Source organism: Micromesistius poutassou, assembly GCF_964030765.1.
Source record: "Micromesistius poutassou genome assembly, chromosome: 11".
In the NCBI taxonomy this organism is placed as follows: domain Eukaryota; kingdom Metazoa; phylum Chordata; class Actinopteri; order Gadiformes; family Gadidae; genus Micromesistius; species Micromesistius poutassou.
In genome coordinates this window covers 683,085-696,440 of record NC_140281.1, presented here as the reverse complement: position 1 = coordinate 696,440, position 13,356 = coordinate 683,085, and the positions used below count along the sequence as shown (strand labels likewise).

The 13,356-nt window shown below is 48.4% G+C and overlaps 2 protein-coding genes across 2 annotated transcripts in view; both read left to right on the top strand.

Annotated features, from left to right (window-relative positions):
* Positions 1–2,520: 2,520 nt before the first annotated feature.
* asb3 (ankyrin repeat and SOCS box containing 3) lies at positions 2,521–8,056 on the top strand. The gene is made up of 9 exons (XM_084474865.1): positions 2,521–2,756; positions 2,929–3,099; positions 3,615–3,727; positions 4,327–4,459; positions 5,010–5,187; positions 5,852–6,067; positions 6,516–6,806; positions 7,162–7,295; positions 7,793–8,056. Exons 1-9 carry the CDS (start codon positions 2,558–2,560, stop codon positions 8,032–8,034), a joined length of 1,677 nt encoding a protein of 558 aa, XP_084330991.1. The 5' UTR covers positions 2,521–2,557; the 3' UTR covers positions 8,035–8,056.
* A 1,258-nt stretch (positions 8,057–9,314) lies between these two features.
* abca5 (ATP-binding cassette, sub-family A (ABC1), member 5) overlaps positions 9,315–13,356 on the top strand; it is a 36,795-nt gene continuing 32,753 nt past the window's right edge. The window contains exon 1 of the mRNA XM_084475441.1: positions 9,315–9,433. Within this exon, the coding sequence (XP_084331567.1) occupies positions 9,421–9,433 (13 nt within the window). The 5' untranslated portion in view covers positions 9,315–9,420. The remainder of the gene's footprint in view (positions 9,434–13,356) is intronic.

The following is a 13,356-nucleotide window of genomic DNA, read 5'->3' as shown; positions in this document are numbered from 1 at the left end:
GTGAGTGAGTATGTGCATGAATGGGTGAATGTGAGCCAATATTGTTAAGCGTTTTGAGTGGCCACTGGCTAGAAAAGCGCTGTACAAATGCAGTCCGTTCATTGACGAAAGATGATCCAAAATGGGGTCAGTTATTTCCACCCTCTTTCTGAGAGATATCCGAGGCGTGGGTTGGCCTTGTGTTAGACGTCGAGGGTGTTTCCTACGGACGGGCAGTAGCCCCCTGAGACAGTACCAGTGGACAGAGTAGGCCCTATATCCTCCCGGAGACCCGCGATATAAAAAGGAGCCTGTCATATTGAGCCGAGTGAAGGGCCTTTGTACAGCTGTTAGCGTAGCAACTCTGCCCCCGGCCGTGTGTGTGTGTGTGTGTGTGTGTGTGTGTGTGCACGCGTTATCTGTCATTCTGTACAGTTTGTCAGTGTGTGTACAGTCTGTGTGTGTGTGTGTGTGTGTGTGTGTGTGTCATTTGAATGTGTGCACGCGTTATCTGTCATTCTGTCTTACAGTTTGTCAGTGTGTGTACAGTCTGTGTGTGTGTGTGTGTGTGTGTGTGTGTGCGTGTGCGTGTGCGTGTGTGTGTGTAGGTCTGAGTATAGAGTTGGAAAACGTGAGTCATAAAGCAAAGCTGGTGGCATTTGGACAGATACATGCCCCCAAAAAAGCCACTGTGTGTGTGTGTGTGTGTGTGTGTGTGTGTGTGTGTGTGTGTGTGTGTGTGTGTGTGTGTGTGTGTGTGTGTGTGTGTGTGTGTGTGTGTGTGTGTGTGTGTAAAACAAATCAGAATCCACAGTAGGACCAGAGTATCAATAGTGCAGGCACTACAACAGATAGAAGGGAATGCGGTAGGAAATGATCGTTTCTCTGCACTAAGCAGCACATAGTCAGGTAAAGCCCCATGCAGGCAGAGGGATATTAAAGTGGTGGCAGTGTGGTGCATGGACTAGTTCAAAAGGACTAGTTCATTGAACAAGTTCATTCTTCTATGAACTTGAACTTGAACTAGTTCAGATTTTGTGACATTCTGAATTGATGCTTAGGTCCAGATGACATGTTTATTAAATAGAGTTACTGCCTTAGTTGTGATGAATGAAACAGGTGTACAAATAAAATCCACAACAATCTGAGATTGTAGTGATGGGCAGCAGGTAATTGAGAGGATTCATTTTAAAAGATAAAATGAATCCTGAGCATGTACTCACTCCCACAGTTTTTCTTCGGTTTCTAAATAAGCTGTTAATGAACTGAACATGAACAAGTTAAAAACTGAATTGGTGAACTATGAACGTGAATTTATTCATTTTCTTTTGTATGAACTAAACTTTGAACTACTTCATGTGAAGTATGAACTTGCACAACACTGAGTGGTGGACACAAACTAGCTAAACAAACACTCCGCAGACAGAGGATATTTGCATGTATCATGACGTACATCTGAGGCCGAAGGGTAAATACAAAAAAAAGAAAAGGAAATCTTTTTTTTCCACGCTCCAGTCCAGGAGGGGGCGGTAACGCGCCCTGATGGGGGCGGTAACGCGCCATAACGCGGCCGACAGGCGAGAAGAAGAAGCCGTTTGTTTACGGAAGTAGTTATCCTTCTTCGGGTCGATCTGTATAACGAGTATCACCGCTGTGTCGGGTAAATAACGGCTTGGTTTATTATTTTAATTCAAAATAAAAATGAATTGCATTGCAAAAAACATTGCACGTAACTAGGTGTCTTTAACGTCGTAAACGTGGTTGCAAACTCATTCAATCTGGCAGCAGTGTGGTCGAGCTGGTTCATCCATCACATTAAAGGTGCGGTCATGGTCCTGGTGATAGCGAGACGGCTCGCCAGTGTGTTCCCGACAGCGACCGTTCTTGTGCACTGCGTTGGGAATCTAAAAGTTATTTACAGCAGGGGTTTTTTATCCGATAAAAAACAGTCAGAACTAAACAGAACTTAGTAGGATCAGTTTCAAGTTTGCATGCCTTTATTTCCTTGTAGCCTATCATCTACTATCATTTTGCTTTTATTGATGAGAATCACATTGTAGGCCCTATTGCCACTGTATGGAAGGCTACACTTGCCCTTATTTAGAGCTGGTTTACCATTACACAATGTTTAAAACTGAGCAAAGTCGATGCCAACAGACGGTTTCAACGTCAATCAATAGTAAAATATGTGATATGATGGTTAATTCTTTCATATTGAGTAAAACGTTCATGTTCCGCCATGTTCACGCGTCACTAGTAAACCATACGTCACCAACTGGGCAACTCTGTTAACAAAATCTGGCCTCAGTTGCCGAACGTAAGTAGAATCATCAGAGCGTCATGAGGTGTCGTTCGCGAGAACCTTCCCACGTCGCGAAAATGTTTTCCCCATAATTCCCAGCGATGTGAACGCACCATATTGTCCATGCTATGACGTCCCTATGACGCCACTCATACGACGTCACCACTAGTATCATCACGCGTTCTGTGCGTCACGCTCCTCTCCTCTCCTCCTCTCCTCTCCATCACTCTGACGATAGTTCGGACTCCGGCGGGGGGGCGGGGGGGGGAGACCTGGATGGACTTCACGGAGAGCTACGGCGACACGGTGTCCAGCGTGGCCGCGGCCGCGCGCTCGGGCTGCCGGGAGCGAGTCCGCCGGCTGATCGCCGAGGGCTGCGTGATTGACAGCCGGGACAACCGCGGCTGGACGGCGCTGCACGAGGCCGCGGCGGCGGGCGGCAAGGAGTGCGTGCGCGAAATCGTGTCTGCAGCCGGTAAGTCGCGGTAAGCCGGTAAAACCTCGCATTACAGCGAGGCTGTGGCTGTACCGGTTTGCTTGTGTTCCCATATAACAGGTGCCCTAACCTTTCTCAATCCATTATAGTAGGACGTTCCCTGCAGTGCAGTCCCTCTAACCAAAGTCCCCGTTGTTCTGGGCGTCTGCAGCCGGCTCCTCCTGCGGTCTGCGCTCGTACGTGAACGCCCGGACCCACGAGGGGGAGTCTGCTCTGTTCCTGGCCGCGCAGCGGGGACACCTGGCGGTGGTGCGGCTCCTCCTGAAGGCCCACGCCAACATCGACCAGTCCACCAACGACCTCTCCTGTCCCCTCTACGCAGGTGACAGCCCACTCACTGCTGCCCCCCAACCCCCCCGGTTACCATGGTGGTCATGTAAACAGGGATAAGGTACGACGGTGGTAATCACGTGCGTGAACGACCTGAACCCCGGTCGCCCTGCAAACCAAAGGGTTTCCTTCTGATGAACTTAGTTTCTGCCAAGTTCAAGGCACATTTGCACAATGATCTGGTCTCAGCAGATACCTTGACCCTGTTGGTTGTTATGTCATATTTGGAAGCTCAATCTGTAAATTTTTCCCAAAAAAATCTCACCAGAAGTAACCATTTAAAGGAGAAAATTTTCTTCCGGGGGGGGGGGCATGCCCCCGGACCCCCCTAGCGTTGCTAGGTTACCAACTCACAGCACCATTGCTACAAAAAAAATCTAGGGGAAACACTGGGGATACGACTAAAAGATGACAAAAACCTCCAATGACGGGGATATTGAGGTCCGTTGGGGCGCTCCGCTGCATACAGCGACCTACATCAGCCGCTGCCTCGCGTTTCTCCCCCAGCTGTAGACGGCGGGCACAAAGAGGTCGTCCAGTTGTTGGTCAGCAGAGGCGCAGAGGTCAACGGCACGCACACGGCCTGTCGATGGACCTGTCTCCACCACGCCGTTTACAAGGTGAGGACGGTGAAACACAGAGACTCGACCCATATGGATTTTTTTCCCCATCAGCCTTAGCCGATGACCGATAACGCCTATACCGATTTTCTTGAGCCGATATTTGGAGCCGATACTGCTTTTGCTCCCTCCATTTACATCATAAAAATGACACAATGCACGTAAAAAACTGCACGTAAAAAACACAAATATCGGCCGATATATCGGTCGATCACTAGACTCTGGTGCCTCACAGAGTCTAATGCACACCGTTGTGTGTATTTATGTATTTTTTGTATTATTGTATTATTTTTTTTATATATTTTTTGTATTTATAGTCAGGGCAGTTAGCTGATGCTTCGGTCCGACGCGGCTTACAAACCGTTCATGCACACATTCACACACCGACGGCGGAGTCGGAGTCGACCCCACACAGCGACGGCCAGCTGGTCAGGAGCCGTTAGAGAGTGAGGGCGTCTCGCTCAGGGACACCTCGACCCTCGACGCTAGGAGGAGCCGGGGATCGAACCGGCAACCTTCTGGTTACACTCGCCCCCCCCTGAGCTCCTGCCACCCCTGCCAAGCCGACCTTCTGTGTTTGTGTCCGTTCCCTCCGCCAGAGCTACAGGGAGATTGTAGGTATTCTCGTCGGTGTCGCTCACCTGGAGGCGGGGGACGACCACAACATCACGCCCCTCTTCGTGGCGGCGCAGTACGGGCGCCGCAGGTGCCTGGAGGCCCTCGTTGAAGCAGGTGAGCAAACGCCTCGGAGCCTTTCGATACAGATTCGATACAATATCGATTTCTTAAGCCAACGATTCGATTATTTTCGATACTTCGGAATTCCCTGTGATACGATTCGACGCGATACGATTCGATACTCAATATATTTTACATTATATCTATTAATAGAATATCTATCAAATAAATCAACAACAAAAATGAATCATTTGCCTTTTATTGAGAATACAGGAACAGTATTCTATACACACTTTAGTGCTCACTGTGCAGGTCTAGTACGGCAATCAGCCTATTCACTGTAAAAAAAAAAAGAATAATAATAATATTTAAAAATATTTTTTATATATTATATTTATGTGTTTTATAATCTTGCGGACGCATCGAATCGTCGGCTGTATAATCGATTAATCGATACAAATCGATTAATATTTACACCCCCTAATGCAGAGTCTCGAACACGCAGAGTCTCGAGTCTTCTGCGGAAGCCGCCGACACCGGCTCTCAGACGTGACGGCGAGAGTGTGAGCGTGTGGACTGAGCATGTTCTCCCTTGTCCCTGTAGGGGCCAACGTCAACGCCCAGGCCGCGGACCTGGCCACGCCGCTGATGCTGGCGTCCCAGGAGGGCCACGAGAGCTGCGTGGAGGTCCTGGTGCAACACGGGGCGGACCCCAACCTGGCCTGCAGCAGCGAGTGGCCCCAGCTGCCCATCCACGCCGCCGCCGAGTTCGGCCACCGCCGGTACAGAGCCCCGTTCGGCTCCAGGGTTCTCTGGGGGTTTCAGGAGGTCGTGTTGGGTGGAAGCGGCTCGTAGAACGCGACGCACTATGCACTGCTGAAATAATACATATCACGTGGTCAGTAGTATACCGCTAGAAATGACCCCCAAAAGATTGGCGCCCTTGGCGACACGAGGCCTGTGAGTTGTAACGGTTTATCATTTGATTCTAATGTAACAGTAGTAGGCCCGGGCGATATGGCTGAAAGACATATCACGATATAACTTGATCATATTGAATCGATGTCGATTGATAATTTGAATGACCTAAAAAGAAGAATTTTTACCATGCTGGATTTAAACACTTCTGTTTAACACTTCATACGACCTTCCACTGTTCTTCATTGATAAATACTCCAATGTCGACACAACAATGAAAAACACTCAAATATTGTAAAGAAGTATGGAACCGTGTTTGTGTAAGAAACCCAGCTGCTAGATTCGGTGGTCCGGTCTCTTATCAATATATATTGAACATGTTTTATATTGATATTGATCAAAAGTCTATCACGAAACGATCATTTATTGTTTTATTGCCCAGGCCTTAAACAGTAGTATATAAACCGTAGTGGCCTTAAGCTGAAGTTAGAAGTGTGCCTTCACGACGACCGTGATGTCCTCCCCCAGGATCCTGGAGAGGCTGATCGCCGTCACGGACCGCGCCTGCGACCGCGGCGAGGGCCGGGTCAGCCCGCTGTACATGGCCGTGCGGAAGCCCAGTCCGAGCGTGGGCCTGCTGCTGAGGGAGGGCTACAGCCCCGACGCCCAGGACTGCACCCCCATCCTGGGGCTGAGCTCCCCGCTGGCCTTCGCCTTATCGCTCACACCCGACCGGCGCTGCAGGTGTGTGGGCAGGCGCCTGTACGCCGCACCCTACGTTTACATTCAGGGCATACGCGGCAGACGCTTTCATACAAAGAGACTTACATTTACAGTAGGAAGAGAAACAATATGTCGCTGTGTCGGTACAGTAAGGCCCAGTCCCGTTTCTCTCCCCTGAACAAGAACACTTGCTTTGCCAAAAGCGTTGCTGTTTTACCGATCGGACACGGCAAGAGTCTTATCTTATTGGTTAGCTCCGCTGGTCTGGGTACGTCACCCCTTGTATTCTTCTGATTGGTCGTAGTGCTATCCAATTGCGTGCAGGGATATTTTCAAATGCATGCTTGGTGCCGCCCCCTCGAGTCGGGCCGTTTTCACGACTCGTTGCCACCAGACCCTACAGCTCCCTAGATGTGGCTCTGGATTTCCAGGCTACTAAAATTAACACAAGCATCTCCTTGAATCTCAGTGAGTCGGTGGGGTTGCTGGTGGCCGCCGGGGCCCGCCTGAGCGAGGACCCCTGGATGCACGCCCTGGCCCTGGGGAACACGGAGCTGTTGAAGCTGATACTGCAGCACCGACGGATGCCTGGTCCGGGGGCCCCGGAGGGGAGCAGCGGGGCCCCCGGAGCGGTGCTGAGCCCACAGGAGCTCCGGGGGCTGGTGTGTGTGGCCCTCGGCGCGGTGCGCAGCGCCCCCTGCTGGCTGCCCCTGCTCCTGCGGGCCGGACTGGAGCCCTCTCTGCTGCTGCAGCCCAACATGTAGGTCCCCTGCATGGCCTACCTTCTCCTGAGCTGGAACGGCTGGATCAGGATCTTTTGTTTTTGTTGTTGTTGCTCAGATCCAATGTTTTCTGCCGAGGGTTGACATTGGCGGACAGGGCTGAGATATGAATCAGATCCAGGCCTGTATATTATATATGGGGCCTAAATCATATTGGGGCCACATTCGATCACACTGCACAGAGTTGAGTCAGACCTATGTTGCAGACGTCCGAAAAAAACAAAAATCTGCCTGCAATTGTCGTTCAATCTCTTCTCTCTCTCTCAGTCTCTTCCACACACCCAGCTCCGCAGTGTTTCTTCCTTTGGCAATGCGGTGTTGTTGTTTTGGCAGGCTGGAGGAGGCAGATGGCGATGTGCTAAACTACCTTCTGGCGTTTGTGAACTGGTCCACTCTGAGTCCGCCGCTGAAGCGCGTCCTGGACCTCAGACTGGAGGCGCGGTCCTGGTCGCCCCACCCGTGTTACGGTAGGAGGACCCACAGTGTCATGAAACACTCCCACTCCTGTCCCGTTGTGGATCCTCGATAACCTGTTCCCCTCTCCCTCCCTCTCTCCCCCCCCCCACCCGTCTCCTTCCCTCCGTCTCCCCCTCTCCCTCCCTCCGTCTCCCCCTCTCCCCCTCTCCCTCCCTCCGTCTCCCCCCCACTCCTCTCCCTCTGTCCCCCACACACCTCTCCCTCCCTCCCTGCCCCCCTCCCTCCACCCCCCACCCGTCTCCTTCCCTCCGTCTCCCCCCCACTCCTCTCCCTCCCTCCCCCCACTCCTCTGCCTCCCTCCCCCCACTCCTCTGCCTCCGTCCCCCACACTCCTCTCCCTCCCTCCCTGTCCCCCTCTCCCTCCCTCCCTCCCCCCCACCCATCTCCTTCCCTCCGTCTCCCCCCCCACTCCTCTCCCTCCCTCCCTCCTCCCTCCGTCTCCCCCTCTCCCTCCCTCCGTCTCCCCCCCCTCCTCTCCCCCTGTCAGAGTCCCTCCCGTGTCTGTCTCACCTGTGCAGGCTGAAGGTCGGCGAGGTCATGGGCCGTCCGGCTCTGAGCACGGCGGCGGCCGTCCAGCAGCTCCCGGTGCCCCGCCTCCTCCAGCACTACCTCCGCTACGCCGAGGTCCCGCCTCCCTCGGCCTCCCCAGGCTCCTCCTCCCCCCTGCCGCTTGTGTCAGACCTGATGGAGGAGTACAGCCACACACACACGCACAGACATGTTGTATGAAGACTCTAATAAAGTGTTTGTGTTGTCATTTTGGTTGTTTTTCTTTTCAAATAGACACTCTGAAGAATAAGTCCCGCCTCCGAGGCTCCCGGTTCCCTCGGTCAAATGTCTACGGGGAGATAACACGGGGTTTATGAATGATCGTACATAACAAACTCTGTAGGTGGCGTAGAAGTAAAAGCTGCGTCACGTTTTCAACTACAACCGTTCTCATCTAGTTTCAACTGGGTTTTTGGATTTTCGGTGCCGTTAAAAGTAGCATTAATGATCGTTTACTTCTTTAACGGCACCGACAATCCAAAAACCCAGTCGAAACTAGATGGAAAATGTGTGTAGTTCAAAATGTGACGCAGCTTTTACTTCTCCGCCGCCTACAGAGTTTGTTTTATGTACGTTCATTCATGAACCCCGTGTTATTCCCCATAGACATTTGACCGAGGGAACCGGAGGCTTGGAGGCGGGGCTTATTCTTCAGAGGTCTATGGTACCCACTATATGGTGATCTAAAGGAGTCCGTGTTGAGAGATTTGCCACAATGCTGGTGTAGGCTGCATGCTCATTTTTAAATTTAGCCTGTAGGGGCTCAACCGAGTGACCTGTGTTGGACACAGAGACCAGAGTCTTCCTCCACCGAGCTTAGCCGAGGATCTCGGAACACGTACCAGGAGGGCCAGCACAGGTTAAGCCCCGGGGCCGAAGGGAAACCAGTATAGGGTACCCCCCCCCTCCTAGGCGACGGCCCAGGAGAGGTCTTCCCACCTAGTGCGACTGAAGGTTCCTACATAGCCCTCATGCCATGTAAACCTCATTATAGGCGAAACACTCGACACAGCGCCTTCCTGTTTCGGTTCGAAACATGTCACAGTGACGTGCCACATCCTTTTGTCTCCCCCAACCCTCTCCCTCCCTCCGTCTCCCCCACACGTCACTGAAGTGTGTTTCCCTCCCCCCTCCCCCCTCTCTCTAATTATTTTTATTGAAATTTAACAAGCAAAATTGACGTTGAAAAACATATTTATTTATGAAATTAGATGAATTATTATTAATTATTATTTTAATGACATTTAACAAGATAAAAATTACAACTCGACCCGGGCAGCTATTGAGCGACTGACGCAAAACGTCGAAAAAAGCCGAAAAAAGCCGACCTGCCACACCACAGTGTTCGGCTCCGGGGCTGCAGCTGGATGCTTTTGCTCTGATTGGCCCAAATTCTCGCCATCGAAAGCATCCCAAGCAGTCATTGGACGGAACCGCGTTCTCCCGGGACTTGTTTGACAGGCGGAAGTAGCGACGCGAACACCGAGCGCCTCCCGTTCGCGGTACCGTAAAAACGTTACGAATTATTAAACCAACCGGAGGACGACACGGAGGAGACATGTCTTAATGTCTTTTATACGTGAGTATCTCCTGCACCGCGACCCGTCGTGGTGTCGTGAAGCCTGCTGCCGTGCGGTTCACAGGAACCCTACATTATTGTAATGGATCATAATAATATACAGTGATCCCACTCATTGTTATGTATCATAATACTATACAGTGATTCAACTCGTTATTATAATATATCATAGTAACACACAGTGATCCAACCCATTGTTATAATGTATCATAACGATGTACAGTGATTCCAGTCATTATTGTATCATGGTCGGTGTGCAGGTACACCACACTACAGGGGTCTGAGGCGGAGCTGCAGTGTTGACTGAGTGGTGTCTGGGACCTTATTATATGTATCTTTATTAAATATATCGAGGTTACACTGTCACTCATACATACACGGTGTTGTGATGTTATCATATGTATGATTCCTGCTGGGTCACCTATCATTACGCGGTGTTGTGATGTCTGCCTGCTGTGACTGGTACATTAGGATTATATAAATCATCACTGCAGGGTCAACCATAAACACGCTGCTCTGATACATTATCATAATATATATCATTACTGCAGGGTCAACCATTAATACACGCTGCTCTGATACATTATTATTATTATTATTATTATTATTATTAATTATCATGACTGCATAGTCAAGCATTAATTCACGGCGTTGTGATCTCTGCCTGCTGTGACTCAGTGGTACATTATTATTATAATATTACTGCAGGGTTAATCATTTATACACAGTGCTCTGGTACATTATTATAATATATATCATTACTGCAGGGTCAACCATTAATACACGGTGCTCTGGGACATCATATTATATTTCATCACCCTTTCAACCGTAAACCCCCTGTTGTGAAGCCTTACTGCCTGCTGGCTGCTAGTGATGACGTTGCGACCTCGCAGTTCCCTGTTCATGAAGATATAATAACAATATAATACAATCTTTATCAGATTTTGTTCAATTGTGATTAACTCACCTATAGTGCACCTCTATGGGGGCAGTCTGTGTGTTTCAGCATGCCTCTGGTTTGGTATGGGTCACTACACTTTCTGTGGGGAAAACTGAATGTCCTCGTACTGGCTATATCATGATTGTGTATAACAGGAAATACAGTGTCGTGGAATCGGCATGTAATTACTATCTTTTTTTTAAGCATTTGATTTTGTTTTGCTTTGGTGTTGACGCAGCCTGTGGAGACGTATCTAATGATGGATCTTAAGCAGCCAGTTACCGGATATCATACTGTGGTTGTTGATTTACAATCTAATAATGCATGCTGAGCTAGACATGTTGTTGATCTAGAATCTAATAATGCATGCTGAGCTAGACATGTTGTTGATCATCTAGAATCTAATAATGCATGCAGCTCTAGGCATGTCATTGATCAATAATTGCATAATGCATCACAGCTCTACGTGTTGTGGATATATAATCGAATAATGTATCATAGCTTTACGTGTTTGATCTATAATCAATAAATGTGTCTGAGCTCTACTCGTTGTGGATCTATAATCAAATAATACATCATAGCTGTATGTGTTGTGGCTCTTCAATCTAATAATGTATCATAGCTCTACGTGTTGTGGATCTATAATCTGATGTATGATGTTGTTGATACATGGGTCTTAGATATAGATCATTATTAGATCTATAATCTAATAATGTATCATAGCTCTATGGATCTATAATCTGATGTATCATGTTGTTGATACATGGGTCTTAGATATAGATCATTATTAGATCTATAATCTAATAATGTATCATAGCTCTATGGATCTATAATCTGATGTATCATGTTGTTGATACATGGGTCTTAGATATAGATCATTATTACATCTATAGTCTAATAATGTATCAAAGCACTACACGTCATGGATCTATAATAAAAGAATAATAATAATAAATATAGTTGCCAGCAACAATAACGGGGTCCTACGGTATGACAGCCACCAGCCTAGCCATCAGCCTAGCCATCAGCCTAGCCATCAGCCTAGCCATCAGCCTAGCCATCAGCCTAGCCATCAGCCTAGCCATCAGCCTAGCCGCCACATATACCATGTGCTCTAGTACTGGCCTCTTGTCAAGCCAGCACCTTCCCCCTCTGCCACAAAATGAGACTCCCCTTATATAAGCCAATAAGTCCCAGGTGGACTGATTGGGCCATACCAATAATAAGGGGAACTTCCCTGGCCAAGGCGGGGTTAACCTTCTGCCCCCTAGTGCTCCAGAAGTCCAAATACCACATTAAATATGATGTGAGGGGAGAGACAGTGAGAAGAGATTTGGCATTCTCACATGGCAGTATGACCGACAGTATAATAGTATGACCAACTGTATGACAGACAGTATGACAGTATGACCAACTGTATGACCGTATGACAGACAGTATGACTGTATAACTGACAGTATGACCGTATGACTGTATGAACGACAGTATGGAAGTATGACCGTATGACTGTATGAACGACAATATGACAGTATGACCGACAGTATGACCGTAGACTGCCAAGGGCAGATTGGAGTATATTTTGAGAAATATAAGTCTTTCCTATGTGGAGGTATGGTGAGCTTGGTTGGTATGGTAATATGCATTGGTATGCCTTAAAAACTGGTTTTCCGGCAGTTAACATATCAAAACAATCACCAACCATGTTTCTAAAGCCTACAGTGTCAAAATCCACTGTCAAACGGATGTTTGCGAAATAACGTGTGTACCCCTTTAAGGCCCAGCCTGCATTGTAGAGAGGCCATGGTTCAGAAGGGAGAACTTCAAACTAATGTTTTTTGGTTGTTTTTTCAGATATAGTCTTCAAATTTGGCATGGGTATACTATGGAATCTCCTCTTAATAGCCACATTCAACAGCTGGGCCTAGGTCTTTTGGATGCAATGTTGGAGCTGTTTAAACATGTTGTAGAGCTGTATACATATGCATGTATTTCACTTTAAAATACATATCTCTGCCATCTTTTGCCTTATTGCTATTATTTGATCACCCTATAGTCCCACAGTGACCTGGTACATGTGTGCCAAGTTTGGAGCTTTTCCCACTTTCAGCACCAAAGGAGTTAATGTGTGGGTGTTTGGTCAAGTTGTGGTCACTGCACTATATCCCAATGGTCTGACCATATGGGTTGCAATGGGAAAGTTGTTCATCATGACAAATGGTGCATGTATACCAAGTTTCATACAAATTGCACCTTCCTAGTGGTAATGGCAGCCTGTTGAAGTCCTGAACTTCAAGACCTTGTTATAGCGCCACCTATGTGTTATTTTGGCCCATCTTTTGATTCCTTAACTAACTCTACGAGTTCTATAAGCCTGCCAATTTTTATAACTTTTGGAGCCAAAAAGTCAGAATAAAAATAATAATACTAACGAATACAATAGGTTTCCTACGGATTCCGTAGGACCCCTAATAAATAGATTTTATATAGCGCTTTTCAGGATACTCAAGGTCGCTTCACAAGGGTGGGAGGTGAGGATGTGTGTGTAGGCGAGTGAGTGAGTGCAAATGCGCAAGGCGCTGGGTGGGTGTGTGGGTTAGAGAAGAGGTGCGCTTTCATGTGCTTTTTAAAAGTCTCCACGGAAGGGGTACAGCGGATGTGGGGGGAGGGGCTGATTGCACAGAGTGGAGACTTTTGGAGTGGAAACACGCAAAAGGCCCTATCCCCAAAGGTCTTAAGTCTAGTGCGGGGAATTGCCAGCTGGTCCTTGTCAGAATAATGCATCAGAACTCAACATATTGTTAGGCTTACATGATGTGGATCTAATATTGCATCACAGATCAACATGCCCAACAGTTCTTCTCCAGCGATCACAATGAAGACACCCAGTGAATCTTACAAAGTGCCTCCAAAGTAATTAGAGTTGAGTGGTGTTGGTGAAACATACAGACAGCCCCCTACTGGGCTGGACCAGGACAGCAGAGCG